The sequence below is a fragment of the Symphalangus syndactylus genome, chromosome 15, assembly GCF_028878055.3.
Source record: "Symphalangus syndactylus isolate Jambi chromosome 15, NHGRI_mSymSyn1-v2.1_pri, whole genome shotgun sequence".
Lineage (NCBI taxonomy): Eukaryota > Metazoa > Chordata > Mammalia > Primates > Hylobatidae > Symphalangus > Symphalangus syndactylus.
The window spans coordinates 83,822,715-83,840,675 of NC_072437.2; the positions used below are offsets into that span (position 1 = coordinate 83,822,715).

At 39.5% G+C, this 17,961-nt stretch overlaps 1 protein-coding gene across 6 annotated transcripts in view; it reads right to left on the reverse strand.

Annotated features, from left to right (window-relative positions):
* The window catches only part of LCP1 (lymphocyte cytosolic protein 1), an 85,574-nt gene that overhangs the window by 8,367 nt on the left and 59,246 nt on the right, over positions 1–17,961 (reverse strand). For 5 of the 6 annotated variants that reach the window (XM_063619118.1, XM_063619119.1, XM_063619117.1 and 2 more), the window contains 6 exons: positions 16,733–16,875; positions 14,139–14,234; positions 12,382–12,577; positions 10,234–10,312; positions 9,081–9,195; positions 8,081–8,214 (listed from right to left, as the gene is read on the reverse strand). In XM_063619118.1, coding sequence (XP_063475188.1) covers positions 8,081–8,214; positions 9,081–9,195; positions 10,234–10,312; positions 12,382–12,577; positions 14,139–14,234; positions 16,733–16,875 — 763 coding nt within the window. Of the gene's footprint in view, positions 1–8,080; positions 8,215–9,080; positions 9,196–10,233; positions 10,313–12,381; positions 12,578–14,138; positions 14,235–14,572; positions 14,600–16,732; positions 16,876–17,961 lie in introns of all 6 variants that reach the window. The other variant, XM_063619115.1, reaches the window with a different exon arrangement.

The following is a 17,961-nucleotide window of genomic DNA, read 5'->3' on the forward strand; positions in this document are numbered from 1 at the left end:
AGTCTGGACACCATTACATTTGAGAGAAAAAAAGAACATATAACAACATTAGTTCCTTTTAGAATAACTTAAGATATGACTTTATGGCTATTATAATGAAATGTAAAGCAAATATCTCCTTCTAAGCATGATCATTGCTCTGAGCAAAAAGAAAAAGGCAAAGGGAAAAAAAAAAGCAAGGAAAGGCAAATGAAGGAAAAGATTCCAACCTGTGACAATTAAAAAAATAATAAAAATCAAGAAATAATTCAGTGTTGGAAAAGTCTGAGTAGCCTACATGATAAAGTATAAATTTTTTTTCCTTATATAAGTAAAAATGTTACAAATATGCTGACAAAGGTAATCTTTAGTCTGAAGGTAAGAATTACCTTAGATACCTACTGTTACGAGAATTGGTTTGTTTGTTGTTTTGGAGGGGTTGGGGGACATTTATTAAGCAGATGCTTTAACTTCTTAAAATTCTATAGAGTAGGCCAGGTGCCAGTAATCTCAGCACTTTAGGAGGCCGAGGTGAGCAGTTCGCTTGCGCTCAGGAGTTCCAGACCTGCCTGGGAAACATAATGACACCTGGTCTCTACCAAAAACACACACACAAAATTAGCTGGACATGGCAGCACTTGTCTGTAGTCCCAGCTACTAGGGAGGCTGAGGTAGGAGGATTGCTTGAGCCTGGGAGGCAGAGGTTGCAGTGAGCTGAGATAGTGCCACTGCACTCCAGCCTGGGTGACAGAGTGAGACTCTGTCTCAAAAAAAAAAAAAAAAAAAAAGAAACAAAAAAACCAAAAAACCCACACAATCTTTGGAGCAGAGAAGAACCACCATTCCCTAAAGCTACTCCCTTCTGAAAGGGAAATGCGTGGGCGAAAGCCCAGCAGTCCAGGAATACATGGGTTTGTGGACCTCATGGTTCAGGTTGGCAGGAGGGGATCAAATTACACACGAGAGACCTTCAGGGCTAGAGTGACAGTGTGGGCTTCTCAAATTGAAACTCAAGAATCCTGTGACTGAATCTCATCTGACCGGTCTACCTAAATTCAGGTCACCCTCCACTTGGGTGCTCTAGGATTTTGCTTACATAACCCATTGGGTATCTTCCTCTAGTTCCTGCTCCTATGGACAGTACCGTTCTCCCGTGACTTTCCAGATGGTTTTCAAGTTTAGTCCCTGAAATAAGAGCAATGCCTTGCTTCCTCTAGGTTAAAGCACCTTCCCATTATTGAAGAGAGGAAGGAAAATGGCTTGTGTAACTTTTCTCTATCAAAATTCACATTTAAACTGACAGTGATGTTCTATCAATTACACCTCCTAAGTCTCCCTCAAATCAATTAGCTCCTCTTCATTCTGTTTCTCCACCTCACAGAATTTCCTTTCTGAAGTACAGTTCTGGTTTGTCTTTTTTTTTTTTTTTGAGATGGGGTCTCACTACGTGGCCCATGGCCCAGGCTGGAGTGCTTACATGAGTATATTGAGTGATGCTGAGGTTTGGGATACAAATAAATCCACCACCCAGGTATGGAGCATCGTACCCAACAGGGAGTTTTCTAGCCCTTGTCCTCCTCCCTCCCTCCCCATTTCCCTAGATATTCACAGGCATGGTCATGGCTCACTGCGTCCCTGAACTCCTGGGCTCAAGCAAGCCTCCCTAGTATTGGATGGACCACAGACACATGCCACAGTTCCCTGCTTGGTCACGTCATTTAAAGTGACTCAACGTGGCCCAAAGAATACAGGTTAAGCTCCAGCGTACAGCGCACAAGGCCCTTTACAATTTGGCTCTAGTGTTCTTTTCCAGCACATCTGTGATTTCCTTCTTCCCTCCCTGCTTCCTTGCCCATCGTGTGCTACACACACACACACACACACACACACACACACAAAGACCTATACACGTTTCAACCGCACAGAACCATCAGCAGCTCCCCAGCCACACCTCCATCCTCCTTCTGCCTCCTGCTTCTGGGACTCAGCTGTAATCACTGCCTGGGCCCTTTTCCCTTCTAGTGAATTCCTAATCGTTTGAACAATCCTCAGCTCAAGTATCACTTTTCCAGCTTACACAGTGTATTAATCAGTCTTGGTATACTTGCTTCGAACCTGTTTCCCAGAACTTTTGATGGCACTGGTATCCACCGTGTGCCCTCAGACAGGGTCCATGTGCCCTGTTCATCAGAGGTTAGCAGACTGCCTAGCACTACTGGGCATCTAGTAAATGAAGGCACAGAGAGGCGGGTGAAATAAATAGAGTGACTTTTCTCCCAGGGAAAGCAAGGGGATAAGAAAGATGTTTAGTCTGGCCCAGAGATGGGACCAAAATGCTGAGAAATCATGAGTATAAATGGGGTAAGTGCGGATAGATTTTCAAAATATTTCTAGTTTGGAAAAGATCCTACTTTTGATCTCTTCATAAAGGTTACATTTTATGGCATAATTGGCTTCTTATTTCCAGATAGCATGCATATTAAGTTATTAGCATTTACTGTAACATCTAAGAATTTCTGCCTAATGAACGTCTGAATAAAAAAAACAGTAGGTTAGTGCTTGCTTCATTAGGTCCTCTCTATATATAACCTGATGGAACAAACTAAGTTTAATCAATCTTCTGGTAGCTTCTCTTGTCGCGGGACCTAGTTCTCACTTCCTTTCATCAGGAGTTGCAGCCCTGCGTCGTCCACATGCTCATGTAAACAGCAGCGGTGTTCTTGACCCACCTCCTAAGCCTGGGAACTAAGTGGTGCAGAGGGGAAGCCCACCTTTATACTAAAGTCTATCTGCAAGCGTGAAAAGCTACTAAGGAACAGGGAACTTTATAGAGGTACAGCAAATTGTGGAGGCAGCTTATTGCGTTCTGGGGTTTGAGAACAGCCTCTCATAGTGGCACAGAGTTCCGGTGAACAGAAGGCAGTCTTCCTGCCACCTCAAGTGAGATGCAGAGGTTTGAAATGGAATCAGACATCCACTTGTAAGTACAATGATAAAAACACACACACACACACACACATACACACACAAAGAGAAGAAAGAATAGAATTAGGCTGGGCCGGGCATGGTGGCTCATGCCTGTAATTCGAGCACTTTGGGAGGCCGAGGCGGGCGGATCACCTGAGGTCAGGAGTTTGAGACCAGCCTGACCAACATGGAGAAATCCTGTCTCTACTAAAAGTAGAAAATTAGCCAGGTGTGGTGGCACAAGCCTGTAATCCCAGCTATTTGGTGGGAGGCTGAGGCAGGAGAATCGCTTGAACCCGGGGGGTGGAGGTTGCGGTGAGCTGAGATCGCACCATTGCACTCCAGCCTGGGCAACAAGAGCAAAACTCTGTCTCAAAAAAAGAAAAAAAATTAGGCCGGAGCCTCCATTCTAGATAGTACACTAAGCAATTGCTCATCTAAATACAGATCTGAAATGTAAAACAAAAACTAATTTGGCCTGTGTCTTTCTAGATTTTTCCTTTTGCGATAATTACTGCATATTATCAAACCTGCTTTGGGACGATTGTGCTATTAAATGGAGCCTTCCAGACAAGATCTCAGTATTACCACTGTTTGTAAAATGTGCTGTGCTGAAAAGCTCTTTGTCAAAATGAAACAGCATTATGAGCTCCAGCTTTAGCCAGTTCCTCCTTCAACAAGAGAGTTGATGAGGTTTGGATGTGAGGCACTAGAGGGATGTGATTACTACCTGCTTACTTTTCTGCCTTCCAACACTTGTTTTATTTATTTACTATTTGGCACAGAGGAACAAACCTTGGTGTTTTGTTTTTCAAGGACCCATCCTGACTTCACCATCCACAGCCTGTTTGACCTGGGGAGAGTTTCCTATTTGTCTGCTTCAGATTCTTTGTTCATTTGCTTTAGTAGAGCTATCATTGCCATGTGCTGGCAGCCTGCTTGCTTCAAGGGTTTTATCTGCAAGTTTATGCATATGCTGTTTGCCAACTGTCCACCCTGAGAATGATTTCCAAGCTACTGAAGGGGATAGGGAAGTTTAAGTACATATCTCTTATTTGCTCTCATAGGAAAAAATGACAAGCCATTTATTGTCCAGATAAATGACCAAATTAGCACATCAGCACAATGCAATGAAATAAATTCCAGCTAGAACTGGCTGTAAATTTAATAGATCTTTTAATATATGGCATGCAGTGAAAAAAATCCCTTCCGGTGCCATTTATATAATTATCAGTCATTACTTTTCCTTCTGCAGTAATATATTTCTGTCTACTTTCTTAAATGCACAATTCTTGTGTAGTAAACACTCATGAGAAATACGACTTTTTAACCAGGTGGAGACAGCAACAGCAGAGTGGACCTTGTTGTGGATGTGCCAGCCATTAAATAGGGCTTTGAGCCACATTTTTATAAAACGTCCAAAGATCATAGTGCAAGATGCTTTTCAGATATTATGAAATTTAACATAGAATAGAGTTGACCTGAGTTTTTTGTTTGTTTGTTTGTTTGTTTGTTTTGAGACAGAGTCTCGCTTCGTCACCCAGGCTGGAGTGCAGTGGCATGATCTTGGCTCACTGCAACCTCTGCCTCCCAGGTTCAAGCGATTCTTCTGTCTCAGCCTCCTGAGTACCTGGGACTACAGGCACGCACCACCACACCTGGCTGATTTTTGTATTTTTAGTAGAGATGGGGTTTCACCATGTTGGCCAGGCTGGTCTCAAACTCCTGACCTTAGATGATCCACCTGCCTCGGCCTCCCAAAGTACTGGAATTACAGTATGAGCCACCGCCCCCGCTGGCTTGAGCTTTTTAGTCATTAAAATAGCATATATTAAAGATTATTTAATATTGAAACCCATGAGTCAGTTTAACTGTTGCAACTAAAAGGACTTTTGCTTTGGTTTTTAAAGCAATCAGTATGAATTGCTAATCTGTTAAAAATTTAAAACTTGTGGAAGATAATAAAGATAGCTTGGAAATAGCATCTGGAAATACACTGGTGAGAACAGCCCTAAGAAGTTTTCAATGATGTTCTGGATACATGCAGTAAACTAAAAGATACAGTTGGAGTTTCTTTAGCTCTAGAGTTTTCTGCACCAGCGGAGCCTTATGACATCTGCCTGCATCACTAAAGAGACCCCAGTTTGGAAATGGGTAATGGAGCTCTACACTTAGTAAAGCAAATGTGAATCAGGGAGTGAAATCTTTTATGATCACTTCTGATTATCCTACCTTATCTGGAAATACTGACACAATTACATCCAGAGCCGGCCATTATTAGGATCTGCAGACAGTGGCTTGGAACTAAAGCCGCAGCGCCTAGGCACACCATGAACCTTGTCTTTGCCATTATCTTGCCAGACAGAATGTAATGTGACGTGCAGTTTCTGGGGCTTCCTTCCAGGTAGGAAAATGAATTAAGTCACACTAACATAGGCTCTAATGAGGGGAGGTAAGATTCTTGCCTTGTCAGAGCTATTAGTCTAAGGGGAAAGACTGAAGCATTTACAAGTAAATTATTATTTACAGAATTCCTGTCTAAAAGTCTTCCCAAGCTTATGATTTTGTACCAAAATTGTTTCTTTTTCTTATAATTTATTTTCTATTTGCATATCTTCTTATAATCTATTTTTGTTTAACTAATATCACTCTATACTTCTCACATTAGTCAAGTTTATATTCAGTTCCAAAACGTATCTAAAGTTTTCTATGAAAGGAACTTCTGTTTCTGGCCATGATGGAATAACAGGGACCACATTTAAACACCTATAATACAGTGAAAAACATATGAAACAATGTTGTTCAGACATCAGACAATAGGAAGCACAGGACAGTGGCCCCTGAAAAGAAGAAAACAAAGTGAGCCTTAAGATTTTCCAGCATGGAAAAAGTTTCCAAGCTGCAGCACAGGAGGAGAAAACCCAAACAGAGCATGGCCATCCTCTTGAGTGGAGGAACCAGGGATGAGAAATGAAGGAAGCCCAGGTGCCTAGAATTTAGGGGGAAGACTATCAGAGCGGTGAGAACTGTATAGAGAGAAGAGAGTCATTCAGAAAGCAAGCTTCAGCGGACTTCAGAGGGTTTCCCTCAGCCTTCAGCTGAGAATCACTCAGAGCACATGTGTGAAGAAACTACTAGAGGCTGCGGGGAAAAACCCACCAGAAATGAGCCAGGAGAGCAATCCTCGGGGCTCACACAAGGCTGGAAATAATTTGTTCCCACCAGCTGGAGTGGAAAAATTTCATAATACACGAGCATCAAGCAAAGTACTCAGAAGACCATTTTCTCATTACTAACAAGCAAAATGAGCTCTAGATTAATTAAGCTTAAAAGTAAGCCTCAAATGGATCAAACTGTATTTAAGTAACTTAAGTCTATCCCAGGATTAAATTTAAGAATATTTAAAGGAATACAGAAATATCCAGTACACAGCAAGGTCAAATTCATGATATCTGACATATAATTAAAAAATTAGCCGCATGCAAAGAAGCCAAAAAATATGACTCATAATGAAGGTAAAAATAAATTAGTAGAAACAGATCCCAAAATAAGTTACTGTAATTATTTTCTGTATGTTCAAGAAGGTAAAGGAAAGGACAGATATGGGAGATATAAAAATGACTCAAAATTTCTATACATGGAAACTATAATGTCCAGGTTAAAAAACATGTACACTGGATGGAGTTAATGGAACATTAGACATGCAAAAAAAAAAAAAAGAGATTAGTGAACTTGAAAACATAGCAATACAAGTTATCCGAAATGAAACATAGAGAAAATAAATAAAGCATCAGTGAGCTTAGGGACAACTTCGAAAGATCAAATATACATGCACTTGGAATCCCCCAGAACCAGGGCTGGTGGGTACAGAAGATATGTTTGAAGAGATGAAAGTTAAGTTTTCCAAATTTGATGGAAAGTATAAACCCATAGATCCTATAAGTTCAACAAACCTCAAGCATAAGAAACAACAATGGGGCTGGGAGCTGTGGCTCATGCCTGTAATCCCAGCATTTTGGGAGGCCGAGGCGGGCGGATCATTAGGTCAGGAGTTCGAGACCAGCCTGTCCAATGTGGTGAAACCCCGTCTCTACTAAAAATACAAAAATTAGCTGGGCATGGTGGCGTGGACCTGTAGTCTCAGCTACTCAGGAGGCTGAGGCAGGAGAATCACTTGAACCCAGGAGGTGGAGATTGCAGTGAGCCGAGATCACACTACTGCACTCCAGCCTGGGCAACAGAGCAAGACTGTGTCTCAAAAAAAAAAAAAAAAAAGAAACAACAATGTACATCATAATAAAATTACCTAAAACCTGTAATAAAGAGAAATCTTAAAATAAGCCAGAAAAGAAATACTACATATGAGGGAACAAAGATAAGAATGACAATAGATTTCCCCTTGGAAACAGTGTGGGCCAGAAGACAGTGAAACTATCTTTAAAGTAAGGAAAGAAAAAACTATCAACTTAGAATTCTGCACTCAGAGAAAAACATCTTTTGAAAATGAAATAGGCATTTTCAGACATATAGAAGCTGAAATCATTCATCACCAGCAGACTTGTGCTATTAGAAATAGGTAGACAGAAAATGATACCAAATGGAAATCTTGATCTATAAAATAGTAGGAAGAGCACTAGAAATAGTAAATATGTAGATAAATATAGCATAATTTCCCCTTTATTTAAAAAGTCCCTTTAAAAGTAATTGTTATTTACACAGATCAATTGAAGTAAAAGGATGGTAAAAAGATAGGCCATGCTAATCACTAATCAATAAGAAGCCTATAGAAGCAATAGTAGCTATTATCTATTAATGTCAGAAAAAATAGATTTCAGAGAAAAGAATATTAGTAGGCATAAAGAAGACTACTTCATAAGGACAAAGGGATGAGTAAATCAGAATGAAACAACAATCTAAACTGTTTATGAACCTAGTAACAGTTTCATGATACTTGAAACAAAGACTGACAGAACTGGAAAAAAAAAAGCAGAAAGGTAAAAAAGTGCTTCTCTGGTTATGAAGCTTAGCTTAAAACATACTTTTACTGAATTAACTCATACTGCTAAAAATTTGCTAATATTTTTCTAGGTAAATAATGTATTCAAGAAAAAGCCAGTTCCATAAGCTATGCTACCTTCTCATTAGCTGCCAAATCAAGGCCAATGTGAGAGTGCGGTTTCCTTCATTGAGATCTTGTCCACCGATGCCAACCAGGGAGAACTTCGCTTGATTCTTCCCCAATTCTACTGCGTAGTTACAATTCTCAAGCTGAATGAGCAGAAAGGAAAACGATTTAATGTCATCATCTTGATTATGATAAATACCAGATAAATAATAAAAATAAAGATAAAAAATGAAATAAATATGGTAAGACTGAATGACCTCTCAAGTCTCAACTGGTTCTGCAATTCTAGGATTCAAAATTAAAGAATTTTCCATCTTTCCCTAGAAACCCTTTACTTTCATAAAAAATATTCATAATGTTGAAAATTGAAATGAATTCATTATTATGAATATGTTCACAGCTATATCACACTGCATACATGGAGAGCCATCCTTAATTACCTACATGCAATATTTCTAAAATAGGTGAATTCATGGAGATGGACATGGAAAATTTGGAGTCTCCATCCTCTGCACACATAGCAAATGGACATGTGAACAGATATTCCTGTAGCTACGCATGGATCATTAACAGTCACAGCAATAAGAAATGCTGAGAAATGGCTGTGTCAACCCTGTTGTTTCAAAACAATGTTCCCACTGTGTTGACAGTCGACAAACTATTTGAACAAGTCAAGCTGTCAGTACAAAGCTCCAATTCTTTAGAAATTAGAATAAAGATCCTGCTGAGGGAAAAATCCCTGTGGCTCTCTGCTTGCTCAAATTATCTTAATTAGAATTTTTGCATGATAATGTTTGAAGACATCCAACATGGAATTATAAATAAGTAATCGACTGAAATAATGGACACACTTTAATAAAGCTATTTAGGTTTCTGATTACTGTACTAGAATTCAATTTCTGGAAAAACATTACTTGTCTAAGTTTGGCTGCCTTATAAAGTATTTAGAGTGCTCTTGCAGGCTATGACTTTGCCTGCCTGCTGGAACATCAGAACCATCGTTGTTTACCTTCTTCATATTGCCTCCCAGTTTGGGGTATGGCGGTTTGTTTACTCTGTTCCAGTCAACAGGAACTTTAATCTTTTCATAGAGCTGGAAGATGACCAGGGCATCTGATAAGTCACTGAACAAAACAAACACAAAAGGATTCTCAGATATCCAACATTTATTCAGGGCCTACAATGGGCCAGACACTTTCTTACACGTTAGTTCAAAGAATATTCACAACAACCCTGCACACTTGGTAGTCGTAGCTCCATCTATAGAGGTGAAGAAACCATGACTCAGAGAGACTGGGGGACTCACTCTTTCCAGGTGTGACCAGCTATGCCCTTCCATCCAACATATGCTGCCTCAGGAAAAGAAAGAGTACTATGGTGATGAAATAATCCGTACACCAAACCCCTGCAACATGCAATTCACCTATATAACAAACCTGCACATGTACCCCTGTACCTAAAGGTTTAAAAATTGTAAAACTAAATAAATGTAAAAGAAACATTTAGGCTGGGCGCGGTGGCTCATGCCTGTAATCCCAGCACCTTGGGAGGCTGAGGCGGGTGGATCACAAGGTCAAGAGACTGAGACCATCCTGGCCAACATGGTGAAACCCATCTCTACTAAAAATTAGCCGGGCGTGGTGGCGGGTGCCTGTAGTCCAAGCTACTCGGGAGGCTGAGGCAAGAGAATGGCGTGAACCCGAGAGGCAGAGCTTGCAGTGAGCCGAGATCGCGCCACTGCACTCTAGCCTGGGTGACAGAGCGAGACTCCATCTCAAAAAAAAAATAAAAAATAAAAAATAAAAAATAACACACACAAAAATGGCTTTAACAAGTGGCACAGGAGACACTTCACCACAAACTTAACATCTGTTGTTCTGCTTGCTTGTGAGCAGGTTATACGTAAGATCACTTATGACATACAGTAAATGTTTCATTTTGTTGAGGTATGATTTATGTATTGAGCACACAGTGAGACTGATATATGCAGGTGAGTTTTTCAGCTGCATATCCAACATCTGAAGCTCAACTTGGCACTTTTTCCCCTTCCATCAAGGTATGCACATTTTGTGAAGAGAATGCACACCATAGTGGTATTTGGAATCCTATGGCTCTTTTGAGGTCTCTATCTTACATTAGAATGAGTTCTCAAATATTCCTACCTGTACAAATGATTGACTCGAGGGTTAACGCCCAGGGAGTTCATCCAGTTCCTAAATGTCCGCTCTTCTCTCGTCTCACCTAGATGAATGAAGACGGGTTATCTTTTGGGACCAAAGAAAACATGCCTTTTTTATGACCAAAGTTTAACTAAAGAGGATGCAATAAAAACTGAAAGTAGAATGAAAGAAAGAAATAAAATAAACCCTATTGGATTTGGATGAGGGTTCTTATACTGTGTTAATTTTTCTTTTCCATTTCAATTCCACATGTATTTCTATAGCATCTATTAGTAGTGTGTGGAATCCTGTGTGGGGTAGCTGTTCAGTTGGCTCTCAAAGGCTTACCTTCTTGCTGGAAAAAACAGGACTTTTAAGCATCAAACAGAGATCATACAAGCTACAGAACTCACTTATGAGGTAGATATATTTGTTATTTGAGTTGAGACAGGGAAAAGAACAGTATGTACTGAATTTGGAGGGAGTGGAATTTGAACTTGCCCTTGGATAGCTAGCAAAATCTGGATCAGAAAAAAAGAAAGAATAGAGGATTTGGGGAGGTAGCAAGGGGTGGGAGTAGAAGATAGTATAAATATGCATACAAAGGAAGCAACAGGCAACGTCTCTATTAAGAATATCAGGAACTGGTTTGGTCAGGGGTCTGTGTTGTACAGCCCAATGAGATAAGCCTATCTGGAAGAAGGAGTCAGAATTGGAGATTTTTGGATACCAGGTAGCAGATTTTAGTTGACATATTAGACAATGGCAGTCATTATGGCTTTGTAAAATTACTGCAATAGATTCTTGAGCAAGGCAGAGATATAATAAAATCAGTACCGGGATGTGCCTGGCAGCAGTGTGCAGAATCACTGAAAGGCGATATGCATTTGAATTAAACACGGCAGAGGGCAGAGTGTTTGACATTAGCATGTGGGATACATTCACGCATTTGATAAATGGAGGCTCCAAGATCCATTAAAATAATTGGTGTATGAGGTAATGAGCTTGGAAGAGCAGAAAAGAAACATAACAATTGAGAAAATATTCCAAAGGAAGAATTATTAGTATTTGCTGATTTAGTGGATGTAGGGTTGAAGGATAGGAAGATATAGTAGGATCCAAGGTCTTTAGTTTTGGTGACTAAAGAAAAAAAAAGGTATGATTAATGGAAATGGAGCATTTCTAAAAGAGGGCAAATGGGATGGGAGGTGGGCTGGAAAGGCAATGGTTGGGGGTAGGAGGGAAAATAATCAATTCTGTTTTGCATATGCTGCACCTCAAATGATAGCCAAGGACCCAAACAGGAATATTCTAGAAGCAGCTGAAATGGGTGATTAGTGGGCTTGATATATAGATTTGGAAGTCAACAAAATGCACACAACCCCCTGACCATAATTTAGCAAATGACAGGAATGCAGGAGTGTTGGAGCACAATTATGCTGCATTTCTAGTGAGAGTAAAGCACCGTGGAAAAGGATCAACTCATACTTCAAATCTGAATCTCCTTGCTTGGGTGACATTCATTTTATATTAATTGACCTTTTTGTCTCAATATTGGGACTAGTTCATGATTTTTTAAAAAAAGTCAAGTAAACATCTCTGGCACCTCTACCTGGTAGAACCTAATTACAGCTATACGCTTTTTGTTGAATCTTAGAGCATTAACCTGAAAGATACAACTTTCAGGGATTCTGCCTCAAAATACTTTTCTGTGGCTCCCATAAGAAACAAAACCAAACCAAAAACTCAGTAAGCACATCCCAGCATACATTAAATATCATTTTTTGATAATGAATGGTGGCAATTTCTTGTCTCTAGGAATCAACACAGTCCATTAAGTACATAAATTATCTTTTCGAAACTCAGGATTTATTTCATCTAATAACTAAATGCATTATCTTTCCTAAAACATTTAATTCTGATAATGGATGAAGCCTTTGTTAATGGACGTGATATAATGGTATTTGATTATTCCTGCTTAGCTGAAATTGACTTGATGAATCTATTTATTCTCTTTGTTGCATACCAGAGAATTAATGGCCTGTTTGCACGTGTCAATAGTTTATATTTGCTTAGGAAGTGAGTTTGAATTGCCATTGAATTAGAATTGTGAGTGCCTTTCCCCATCTTAAGCAAATAGTTTACGGTTACCTTCAAGAGCCCCCCAGTCAATGTCCTGGTTCTCTGGTTTGTGCAGGGCAGGGTATCTGTTAAAGAGGTTGGCAATAAAAGCCAAGTTCAACTTGGGGTTCCCTCGGACAACATCTGTGGCTGTGACAAACTGCCGGCAGCCCAGCCTCTCTGCCTGCTGCAGCATGCATTCTGCCCTCTGGATGTCATCCTTCTCCTGCAATGCAAAAGGATGTCTCAGGGCTGGGTCAAGGCTCTCCATTCACAAAGCAGATTGCATAACGTGAAAAGAAATGGGAATCTCACTGAAACCATTAGTGTTTATCTCAGGAAGACACTTAATAACATCACATTATCGCCTATATGCACCTGCACCAAAATCAGAAAGTCACAAGTAAAAGGAATCTCAGAGGTTAAGTAACAAAGATCTCTCATCTCCATTATCAAACTATTTCAGATGAATGGTTGGTTGCCCTGTTTCAAAAGAGATGCAGTAGATTCCAAAAACTGGTCATTTGGCCGGGCGCGGTGGCTCACGCTTGTAATCCCAGCACTTTGGGAGGCCGAGGCGGGCGGATCACGAGGTCAGGAGATCGAGACCACGGTGAAACCCCATCTCTACTAAAAATACAAAAAATTAGCCGGGCGTGGTGGCGGGCGCCTGTAGTCCCAGCTACTCGGAGAGGCTGAGGCAGGAGAATGGCGTGAACCCGGGAGGCGGAGCTTGCAGTGAGCCGAGAACGCGCCACTGCACCCCAGCCTGGGCGACAGAGCGAGACTCCGTCTCAAAAAAAACAAAAACAAACAAACAAACAAAAAAAACTGATCATTTGAGTTTATCTTAATGATTTCCAACCATTAAGATTCCTTTTTCTTATTTGCGTGCACAGATGACATGAGATTGTCTATCAAAAATTTTATTTATTAATTTATATTCCCATAACCAGTTCACGAAAGATATTTACACTTGCCAGTAAGAACATATGATTAGCATAACCACTATCTCCACATTGAGTTGGTATACTTGCAACCCAAATAAAATAAATTTTACCAGTTAACCTACATATTATTATTGATAAATATATAATATCAATTTTGTTTTCGCAGACTTCAGATTTTGAAGGACTCAGTGTGCTCAAATAATTCTAGAGAATCTCTAGCCATTTGTAAGCGACTCAACACTAAAATTTTGTTGAAATATGGCCCACTGTCCTTAAAGTACATGAAACCACCAATTTTCAGAAAACAAAACTTTAAATTAGGATGATTTCTTAATATGACACTTTATTAGATAACGCTACACATTATGCATTTCATGAGCTTTACTTCTCATTTACTTTTACTCTACTTCTCATTAGGAATCAGTTGACTTCAACATGAACTCACTGGATTTAACTCCAATGATATTAAATGAGGCACACAAACGGGCAAAGTGACTTCTCAAGATCAATATTAAAGTGGCGGCAAAACACAAGTTTTATTATAACATTCAGACCCATGTGGGGTTATAGAGTCTACTAAATGATGAACATATATAGAAGTGCCTAGCATGCTGGATGGCGTTTAATTACTATTGATTTCTTTCTTTAATGTTGTATTTCCAGATTCAGTTTTCATCAATTATTATCCCAAACTGCTCACAGTTTTACAGTTTTAACAGGGCTTTACGCAGAAATGCCCACTCATGGAACTCCAGAGTCAGGGCGACACAAGGTAACAGAACGGCCAACATGAAAGCAGCATCATGTTCTCCAAACACAACCGGGACCTGGCCTTACCCGCAGTCCTGACATGTCAATAACAACAGCAGGAACACCTTCTTCATCTCCTTTTGGAGCCACCTGCTCAAGCAGGTGGTAATAAGCTTTTGAGTCCTGTGAGAAATTAAGAAATTCCAATTTCAAAATAGCACAGCTAATTACATACTTAGCACAACAATGATTTCCCAAAAGCAAACGTTTTATTTCATATTCAGCTATCATTCCAGAATGTAACTTAATTAACAAAGCTAGAAACATTCACTAATTTGAATGTTCTATTTGTCTCTTTACATATCACATTTGCTTTTCTTTTTAAAAGGAGCGTAACAATAAAATAGACAAGATATACACAAAAGGCACCCTAAAGAAGTGGATATTATTCTGTTGTCTTTAGGGGAGAAAAACAACTTATTTACATGTATTAAATTGTATACAGGAAAATATATATATACCTTTATATTGCTGTAGAAGTCAGTCAGCTAAGGTTTCATTAAAAAAAAGTGACAGAAAAAGGAAGCAGAAGTTTAAAGCAGAGTTTAAAAATACATTTAAATGGACAATCAGCAAGAGCAAAATAAAGATGTCAAAGACAGAAGATTGAAACATTAACAAGCAATCTTTATGTAAAAGGAGAAATATTAAGAAAAGTGCATTTCATATTTATCTAGAAGCTAGAAAAATGGTTCAATTTAGTTATAGCAGATTAGATACAGGTATTGAATTCTCAAGTTTTCTTAGATTCTGAAAATATGCTTATTGACAAAAAGAATTCTCAGAATTATAGTCTTAAAATATAAATATATTCTTAGTCAATGAAAGCATACAGATTTTCAGGTAGTTTATTTAAATCATTTCATAGCATCTCAATTTCTCATAAGGATTGAAAAATCAGCTACTATTTTGTTTCTACAACTGGTTAGGGTAGGTAAGGCCTGGGCAGAGGAGAGGTATGCTCACCACTTTTGGCATTAGAAAGAGGAGAACAAGAGAGTGTGAGCCATTGATGTTGCACCTGGGGAAACTGATCTTCATCTCTCTTCTTTCTACCCTCCCTTCTCTGACTTTTCACTGTAGCTATTTTGAAGTCAGTGAAAGTCACATGCAGGTGTTAGGCACCAATACCATCTGCCTACCCCCGGTTACATCTTTCTAGTTTGGCTAAGAGTAACCTCATTTCACCTGACTCTTATGAACCTTTCTCACTCACTCTAGCCTGGGTGTTCTCCTCGCCTTTGCCAATTTTACATGATTTAAAGACATCTCCCAAGGCTGCTGGCTACTCAGACATACACATGACAGCGTAGAGTCAGTTGCCGTGCAGCTGCTGCCGGAAAACAGGCACAACACTGTATAAGTAAGTGCTCATCTGGCCAGCTCCTGTCTCATACAGACACTTCCCAAAGTACAAAATGGTTGTTCTAGAGAACACAGCCATTTAATGACAGGAAATTAGGTAAATTTACAGCTGAGATCCGACAGCCTAATTTTGGCTGAAAAGTTTTACAATTGCAGAGCTTAACTGTTGAGCACAAAGGGAGATCATGACAGCCAGCTCCTGTTAAACCCCAGGTCGGTTGGTGGTGCTAGAAGAATGTTAATAACCCATGAAAGATGCGTAGTTAGAAAGATGGATTTAGCTTAGATCCTAAGAAATGGGGGCTTTCCATCAAGAAGCTTGACTCTGACTGGCACAGTGCCTGACACACGCTGAGTTCTAAATGCCACTGAATGCACGTCATATAGCAGTGGGAAACTGTTACTCAAAGAATTACAAACCTAGGTGTACTCCTGTTGAGTCATGTGAACTTTCCTCTGACTCTTTCTCTTTGGGGAAAAGTTATCTAATGTTTGAGAAAGTGGAGACTGAAGTATTTTCCTGGTGTTGCAACCCAGCATCTCCTACTCTTTCCTTCTAGGGACCGCTTTCCATTCCTTTCTGCTCCTTAACCACTTTCTATCTTCATCCATCGGTCATCATTGCCAATAGCTGTTTTCTTTCACCTTGACATGGAACTTTTCATAATACTTGAAAACCACAGTGTATTCCTGCCTCAGCCTTTCCCCTATGGACCTCTTTGTCTCTTTATGTGTAAAATGAGAGGATAATAACCCTTACCTCATGGCGTTGTTGTAAGGATTCAATAAGAGAATACACATATAAATCAGTTAGAACAGTGCCTGGCATGTTGCAGACACCATGTTTGCTATTATTAGTATAACTAGAAGAGTCATCTTCATTTAATTTTTTAAAGGGAATTCTCATCTGCTGCTTCCATTTATGAAACCAGAGACATTACAGACCTACATATATTCCCTTTACTTGGACAGCAGACTGTTCTCTTGCTCTTCCTCTAGCTCACCTTTGTCCCTCTACTTCCTGATATTGAAACTCCAATCGAGACACTGCGCTAGGACTCTGGGCAGATCTGTGTATGTCCCAGGACTAGAGCAGCAGATGGGCTCTCAAGGACAGTGAGCACCTCCAAAACAGCACCAGACTAACCCTTCAACTTCTGAAGACAGGAAGCCCCAAATCTTTGTCTTTTCTTTATTAATGCCCAAATTCCCCTTCACTGCTGCAGAGAGTCATGTTCAAATAACGCTCCTCCTACCTTGATGTCAGTACTGAAGTTGCCAATTTTGTTGCAGCCTGCATTTTCCAGGTGGTAATTAGCCCACCTCAGCAAGAGCTCTTCAGGGGAGAGTTTCATCAAATCCTCCAGGCTCTCACCTTCTCTCAAAAGAGCAATCAGAGCTGAAGAAGCACAAAAACCACAGAAAAATAAATGCAGCGATGTTGGGGGAGGGGGGTTGTTATAACTTTCATTGAGCTCTGCTAAAAAGCTAAAGATAACAACGTTACCTCTTTGGGGTAAAGGTTCTTGTAGCCTTTCCCATGGATTAAATATTTTATTATTATTCCCTAAAAAGAGGCATAAGCCATTGTGAGCTTATTTATTATCTCCATTTTTCAGATGGAGAAAACAAAGCACAGTGAATCTCAATGCTATGTTTAAGAACATTTGGGCAGAGCCATAAAAATAACCAAGGCTACTGGCTCGGATGTTTTGCTAGGTCTGTCAAACCACATTTCACAGTATGACAACATTTTTGCTTTTAAGAGATCAATTTTGTAATAATAACAATGTTCTCTTGTCTATTCCCATAGGTGTTTTATATTTCAAGTGCTTACCTGCCTAATTATAGCAACTCAACAATGTAATCAACTCTCCTCTACGTTTTCCCAGATGAGTAAGTATTTTTTTGCTCAGCTAGAAGGTTTAAATTTAGCTGAGGTCATTATTTGAAGATCAATATTCTTTCTCACAGGTTCTAAGATCCCTAGTTCCTCTCCCCCGCCTTCTTTATATTATGTTTAATACATTGGTTTTTAAATAATATTTCAGGATTTTTCATTGGTTATTGTGATTTGGACATATAAATAAAAAGTATGTATAACTAAAGATTAGAACTTGACTACAGATTTCATATTGGTAGGATTTGTATCTGATAACTGAAAGATAACATTGTGTTTTGTATGACACTTATCAAGGTTGGCTACCTCTGTCTAAGCCATGGGGCTGTCACTGTTTACATACAGATAAGATGGTGAGAGAAGACGCAATAAGATTGACAGCTACATATTTAGTTGAGAACTCTGAAACCCTAAATGGAATTTTCTACGGTCTTTAAAAATGTTTATTCTATCCTGTACAGATTTAAGGTGTATAACGTGATGTTTTGGTATACTTACCCTGGTAGACACATACACAGTAAGGTGGTTACTGTTGGTCAAGCAAATTAACATACCCACATCTCATATCATTACCTTTCTTTCCTT